At 41.4% G+C, this 7,547-nt stretch overlaps 1 protein-coding gene across 1 annotated transcript in view; it reads right to left on the reverse strand.

Annotated features, from left to right (window-relative positions):
• Positions 1–284: 284 nt before the first annotated feature.
• The window catches only part of CIITA (class II, major histocompatibility complex, transactivator), a gene marked incomplete at its 5' end in the record, with an annotated part of 8,166 nt that continues 903 nt past the window's right edge, over positions 285–7,547 (reverse strand). The window contains 9 exons of the mRNA XM_009075449.1: positions 285–357; positions 1,038–1,121; positions 1,700–1,783; positions 1,947–2,030; positions 2,377–2,469; positions 3,504–3,584; positions 4,824–4,895; positions 5,863–6,036; positions 6,139–7,529. Coding sequence (XP_009073697.1) covers positions 285–357; positions 1,038–1,121; positions 1,700–1,783; positions 1,947–2,030; positions 2,377–2,469; positions 3,504–3,584; positions 4,824–4,895; positions 5,863–6,036; positions 6,139–7,529 — 2,136 coding nt within the window. The remainder of the gene's footprint in view (positions 358–1,037; positions 1,122–1,699; positions 1,784–1,946; positions 2,031–2,376; positions 2,470–3,503; positions 3,585–4,823; positions 4,896–5,862; positions 6,037–6,138; positions 7,530–7,547) is intronic.

The following is a 7,547-nucleotide window of genomic DNA, read 5'->3' on the forward strand; positions in this document are numbered from 1 at the left end:
GTCACTGAACTGGGCTGAACTGGGAGTTCTACAAGTCCTTATTTCTTCATGTACAACCTGCAGTTTGCCAGTGCAGGTGCCAGGGAGATGGGGGATGCAAGGTGAGTGTGGGGAAAGGGAGCCTGACCTGGCATTGCTCTGTGCTACTCTAGGGCAGCATCTCTTGCCCATGTGTGCATGCTGCTCCTGCTGCCAGGGAGCCTGGAATCCACAGCTCCTACAGAAACCAACCTGCTTCTAGCAGGGAGACAGAGTTAGTGTTACCTTTATGGGATCCTCTGAGCCTACACACTGATCCTCGAGTCCAGCTGCTGAAGGTGTTCAAGGACTCCATGGGGAATGGTGGGATTCCACATCCTGCAAGGGCAAGTTCAGAAATGAGATTTTAAGCAGCACAATTAGCTTCACAGGTTTTTGGTGTGTTTGGAATGTTTGTGGGGTTTGTTTTGTTGTTGCTGTTATTTGGGGTTTGGGGGGGTTTCTATTATTTTATTTTTTTTTAAAGCTGCCTTTCCCTTTGGCTATCATGCCATAAAAGTATTTAAGCTATGGAACAAAGAAAAAGGCATTTTGATCTAGAAAATACCCAGTTCAGTGCTCCATAGCCTTGCTGACTTTGGTTACAGGACATACTACAGCCCTGTCTCCAGAGTAGAAAGTTCTTGAACTTTCTACCAAACTCCCTCTGAATGTGCACTGGCCCCTTCAGTCTGTTTAACCTCTCCTGATGGATCCTTCAAACACAAGTCCTGCAGCACAGAGTAGGTCAGGAACTCTGGGAGGGCAGAAGATTAAGAAAGAGAGGTTTGATGTAACCATGCTTAGGGCAGGACAAGCTTTCTTGCCTGGAAGGATTAGGAACTAATCCAGCTGAAACCAGACATAACTCTAAACATCTCTGTGACTGCTTTTGCATTTTGGTGATGTCTTTTTTGTGCCTCTTATAAATCTGACAAATACAGAACACATCTTTAGCATGATTTGTAACCCACTTTTACAGAAGGAAGGTACAGCAAAGAGCCTGTCAAGAGACTTACACCAAGTTCTTTATATGAGGACATTTCCGTAGGCTGTTGGTTAGCTGCTGGGCTCCAATATCAGTGATTTTGTTATACTGAACTCTGAGGGGAAAAAACACCTTTGTTAATCCAGATCAAAATCATAAAATCATAGAATTTTAAGAGTTGGAATGGACCTTACAGATCATCTAGTCCCAACCCCCTGCCCTGGGCAGGGACACCTCCCAATAGATCAGGTTGCTCAAGGCCTCAAGAAATACTAGATAGGCTAATCTGCAGATGGGAAAAGAAAGAAAAAACCCCAAACAAACCACCCCAAAATATATTCTCGGTTCAAAAACCCCTGTAATAATACACTCAAAAGGTCAAACAGGAACTCCATTACATGAGTTCATCTGAGGGGTTCCTTTTTCTGTGTACCTGAGATCCTTTTCCAACTCCCCATGACACTCTTCTCCCACCTTAACACCATTTTTTCTTTTTTTTTTAATGGTGGACTGCTCTGTAATCCTTTGTAATCATTGACCATCTGGACTCTGTGTAAGGACATTTCCCCCTGAAATTTCCCATAAATTTTCTTCCTTGATTTCTGCCCCCTTAAAACCCAAGCAAGGAACACAAACTTTCAGTCTCCAAGGGAGTAAGCTTTCCTGGGCCATTGCAGAAGATTTCATACTTACTCTAGGACTCTCAGAGATGTCATCACAGGAAGAACTTTGGCCAGATTTTCTGCTCCAAAATCACAAATACTGTTATTGTATAAGCTGCAGAACACAGAACCAGGATAGTCACCATTGAATAATGGGAAATGTGAACAGATTAAGTATTAGATCAAGAGATTTCAGATATGGTTAGTACATCTTAACTTTTGGGCAGAGATAGCAAGGTTTGGTGTATACAACACCTCTACAGGATACAACTACTTACCTTAGTGTTCTTAACGAAGACAAGGAAGGAAGAGCTGTAGCTAGTTTCTCTGCACCCACATCTGTTATTTTATTCTGTGATAAACTACAGTAAGTGAGATGACTTTGTTAGTTGAGCACATTTATTCTATTTTTTTTTTTTACAGTGTGGGGACAATTAATTTAATAGGTTTTTAGAATATAATTTGGACAGTTTGTTTAGACCAAATGCAAAGAAAAGACAAAACATGGTCCTTGAAGGGAAATGAGGAACTGCCACAGGATTAACATATCTCTCTAATGAATGTACAGTTTAAGTATCTCCACAGACTCACTGGGCTCCCATGCCCATGGGGTAGTTGTGTCCTTAACTGTTAACACACAGTCCCTTAAGGCTCTAGGTTTAACCTATTTCTTCTCAAAATTTCCAGGACTGTTAACCTTGCACTTACTTTAATGTTTCTAGTGATGTCAGGGTTGGAAAGACTTCAGATAGACTCTTTGCTCCTTCATCTCCTATGCCATTTTCACTCAGAGCATCAAGGCTGTGTGATGACAAAGAGAGAATTAGCTCCCCTTTTCATCTCAATTTTTGTGGTTTATTCACCTCAGAGACCACTCAATCTATCCTGAAAAGCTCCTCTGCAGTAGCCTCAATCAGCATGAAGCATCACACAAATTACAGCTTCTCTAATAAGCAGCTTTCTGCTGCCCAAATTTACAGCCTAAGATTTTTTTTTTTACTAGTTGAATGGCTTGACCCATTTCCTTTGATATGCAAGATTATTAAAATGCTTATGAAATAGCTATGTTCCAGCTAAGCTGAAATGAGATTTCCTGTGCACACAGAAATACAGAACTGACAAAATCTAGCAGAAGCTGTAAATCCTTTCCTAAACAGCTCCTTCTCCAGAGAGGGAGTATTAGAAATGAAGTTTTTCTTTATATCTAGTCACAATTTTAGATACTGGATCCCCTTTTAATCTGACAGATAATGCTGGGATATATGTTGGACTCATTTCAGTTTTAGAGCTTTATTGTTTCCCCTTAAACATCAGGAAAAGGCCAAACACAGACAAATGGCCAATGGGCTGAGCCAGCAAGGCCCTCAAAACCCAATAATCTTCCCATACATATCCTGGCAGGACATTGACTATTGTCAGTACAATTGTTTCTAGTGTAAAGAAGCTTAAAATTAAGAGACATCTGGTTTGTCGTGGATAAGAACATGTGATGGAGCTTCAGTGGAGGGAGAAGTAACCCCCAGGCAGTGTGGGCCAGTGGTGGGAAGGGGGAGCAGCCTGTGGGCTCCATACTCAACCTTTCCCACCAGATTTTCCATGGAACACTGGGAAGTGAGTGAGGGGCACTGAATGAACCACCAGCACCTGTCCCAAAGAGCTCTAGAGCTTTAAGTCTACTGTTATGCTCTTGGAATGTTCTTGCTGTTGAGTTTATTCATCCAAGCAAAGATCATCCATCCAAGGCAAATCAAACATTTCTTGGGTACAAGAGCTCCTCCATCACCAAGTGCTGCTGAGGAGCTACGTTAGTGAGGTTAATCTTTAGCAGAACTCACTCTAAATGCTGAAGGGATGGAAATGCTGCAAGGATTTTCACAAGTTTTAGCAATCCCTGCAGACCACACGCTGGACCCAGCCTGGAAGAAAACACAGACATGCAGCAGTTGTCACAAAACATAAGTTATGCATAACTTAAAAAAGCTCTGAGTCTGCAGCCCCAAATCTGAGCTAGTTTACACCCCTTAGGAACAGCCATTCTCTACACCTGAGCAAGGAATTCTGCCATGAAGCCTCCAGATGAGGACACACAGGGCTGAGGTCAGGCAGGACAGAGCTGTTTGCACAGCACCAGTTGCACATACATTGGCACTTTTTTTATTCCTCTTGCAAGACTTCTCACTCATGTATTTCTGTTTGTTATCTTTTACAGGTTTCTCATTTAAAGTATGATCTTGATAACTGAGATGAAAAAAATTTTATCTTCCCTCTTCCCCCAACTAATGACAATCCAGATTGACTTAAGATCAATATTTTACTGCAGCTTAATGCACAAATTGCACTTTGATTGTTATCTATGCTCCAAGCATTTGTCCCTCAGATCCCAACCTCTTCTTTGGAGTTTCCTTGGTATCAGAACAAGCTCGGCTAGTTCCAAATATCAGAATATTAAACAAAATTTAACTAAAGGGAAATAAGAAGAGGAAAGGAGAAGAGAAAGCAGCCTAAAATCAGAAGTGGTAGCAGTGGTAGGTTGGGTTAGATCTGAAGAGCAGGAAACAGATGAAGACCTGATGAGAGTTCTCCATTGCACCATTGCAATTCCTGCCAAGACTATTTCACATGCTATGGCAGGATATTTTAAGCAATAGAATAGCCTTGGAGGCTGCTTACAGTTTGGGGGAAAAAAGAAATGTTACTAAAACCTCATCTTTAAAGTAAGTGTTTCCAAGTCAGCCCTCCTTGCAGGAGAAGGGTGCTGAACACTTGATTTGGGATTCTCTGACCTCTCTCATGGCCTAAACTCTGCTAGGGTAGAAAATTACATCAGATCATTTCTAGGGGAAAAGAAAAATGTTTTCCAGGCTATTGGATCACACAAGCTATTTTTCCACCCTGTGGCACAAGATCTACACCTGGTGGTAAAGAGTTAACTTGTAAGAGAGAACCAAATTGATAGAACTATGTTGACGTGTATCAGTGCAGCAGCCAGGAATGATGCATTAAGTTTTGGCCATAATTTAATAAATCTAGGTGAGGAAATCAAAACAAATGGGGTTTATTTAATGCTTTACCATGACCTAACTACACATCAGTTCAAGGACTGCAGCTCCTCCCCACGTGGAATCACATCCCTCAGAGAGGAGCAAGGCACTTACGCCAACTCCAGTTTTCGGAGGTTTCTGATGGCAGGAATCTCATAGCTGCTGCAACCAGATGCATCTTGCACACTAAATAAAGCACAGTAGAACCAGAATGAGCAATATTTTAGCAACCAAAATAGTGCTTTAAAATTCATTTGCTAGTAAACTTCTACAGGAAAGCAGTGCTTTAAAACTCATTTGCTAGTAAACTTCTACAGGAAATAAACCACTGTTGCATTAACTGAGGTACCAGGAACTTCAGAATAAGTTATTGCTCCAACCAGAATAAGTTATTGCTCCAACCTTTCTCCACCTGAGCAGTTCCAAGCTGATATTTGCCTTTTATAGTGCAGTCATTTGCTCTTTTCCCAATTAAACTTTAAAATACCTTCTTTTAAATCAGGTATTTTCTGTCAAACATGAAAATATCATGTGTGTATTTCAGTCAAAATACTCTGCCAATGTTAAAAATAGAAGTCACTGTTTAAAAAAAAACCCAGATTTTATGCATGTTTTTAATGGCAACCAAGCCCTTAGCCACATCCTGAGCAGGGATGAAACACAGGGTTTGTAGACCAGATAACATGAGCTTTTACCCCCTGAACTGGAGGACTGACTCAGGCCATTGGTGAGCAGTGCAAAAGAGGCTTTCATTTATGGGCCAGGTGCTGCAAGGGGAAAGTCAGCCCAAGTTTTGTAACTGAAGGCAGTTGGAAGATAGCATACTTGAGATTAAAATGAAAAAAAAATGATAGCTACTTTTCTACTAGCAGTTGGAAGATAGCATACTCGAGATTAAAATGAAAAAAAAAATGATAGCTACTTTTCTACTGGCAGTTTTGATAAATATTCTGCATGATGCTGTCAATGCTCCTCCCTGTGATGACAGCCAACACACACTGGGGTAGGAGAACACCCTGAGATGACACAAGAGTTTGTGCTGCCTTAGTTACTTCTCTTTGGACAAGCAGATAACTCCATTGTCCAGCAGACAGTGACACCCCATTTCTTAAACTGCTGGTAGAAAAGGATTTTTGATCATGAAGGAGCCTACCAATTCATCATCTTCTCTTGCATCTCTACAAGGTCTGAGAGGCCAATGATGTCCTTCATTGTCTTTGCCTTAAAGGGATGAAGAACAAATTTCTCTGTGGATGCTTTCAGCAGTTCATAGTCTTGTGCCTGCTCTAAAGATTTCCAGAGTCTGACTGTGTCACTGACCGAGGCCCTGTGAGGTGACAAAACATGCAAAATCAACAAGATGCAACTGCTGCTGTTGCAGGAAAGTCTCATCTACAAACAACTCTACTTTGTACAGAGAGTGACCAACCTGAACGATGTCACATTCTTCAGGCCAACCAAGTCCCTCAGCCCTTGCATGTCAATGTTGGTGTCTCGCAAATCTAAGGAGAACTCTTGACTTGACCTTTTTAGAACAGAGTGCAGGACGTGGACATCAGGTGGTGTAAGAACTACATCTAGGAAAGACAAGTCTGGCTTGAGCCTTAAGGCCACATGCTGCAGCAGGTAACTGTTGTGTGTTTCATAAGTACAATGGAAAAGCTCCAGCAACCTCTCTGGACAGAGATTATTGATCTGCAGCCTTTGAATGTACCTCAAGAGTGTTTTCTGGTCCTTGATTGATTGTTTTACATCCTTATTTGAAAGGGAACAGAAGTAAGGGTCATCCTGGAGAAATGACAATCCAGCAAAAAATCGAGGCACTAAATCTAACCAGTTACAAGGTTTTCTCTTCTTGGATTGAAAACACAGGTACTTTGTTCGACTCTGATCCCTGAACTCTTCTGCTAACAAGAGGTGAAGTGCACACAAGAAATTCTGAATGAGAAAATCAGAGAATGTGCTCCCAAACTCCTCTTCTTCATTATCTGAATGTCCAGGGAATGCAAATGGCAGGAAAAATCCATATTTCAGAGCAAACTCTTTAGCTTCCTTGGAAGGAAGCAGATTACTTTTCGTGGCACTTTGGTACTTTTCACCAAGACACCAGGCTGTGCGGGCCAGTGTAGCAAGACTCTCTTGATTCTGTGTGGCTGTAACATCTGTTTGCATAGCTATTATCTTCTGCTGAACAGATTTCAGAATGACTGCACTAAGGGTTGAAGGAAGGCTCTTGTCTCCCATTTCAAGCATTGTCTCACAGTGGAAGCAAACCAGTCTACACATAACAGGGCTGTAACAGTGACTGAACAGGTACTCATGCTCTTTGATTAGCTTCAGTGCACTATCACAGTAGGGTAATCCCTCAAAGTATTTGGTTATGTACAGTTCTCTCTGCTGAGGGGAAAATCCTATTATTTCAATAGTCTTATCCACTTTGGTCACATAGTGGTACACCTTGTCTTTTGGTCTGGCTGTAAATAATAAAGTACAGCCATTGAGTATCTTTTTCTGGATGAGTCCTGAAAGTAGCTCCTTTATACTGCACAAATCTGTTTCAAGCTGCCTGGCCAAGCAACGAGCAAAACTCTCATGATCATGCAATCCTTTAAAACCATCAAACACCAGAAGAACTTTAGCAGGATTTTGCAATATATACTCAAAGATCTCTTCACTTCCCTCTTGAGGTTTTACAAAAAATTCAAGCAGCAGTTCCTTCAGGGTGTATCTCCTCTGAGGCAAACTTATTTGCTTGCAGTCAAACCAAAACACAAATTCAAACTGAGAAAACTCTCCATTGGACCAGTCCTGGCAGATCTTCTGAACAAGAATGCTTTT

The sequence above is a fragment of the Acanthisitta chloris genome, unplaced genomic scaffold (genome assembly GCF_000695815.1).
Source record: "Acanthisitta chloris isolate BGI_N310 unplaced genomic scaffold, ASM69581v1 scaffold28825, whole genome shotgun sequence".
NCBI classification, from domain to species: domain Eukaryota; kingdom Metazoa; phylum Chordata; class Aves; order Passeriformes; family Acanthisittidae; genus Acanthisitta; species Acanthisitta chloris.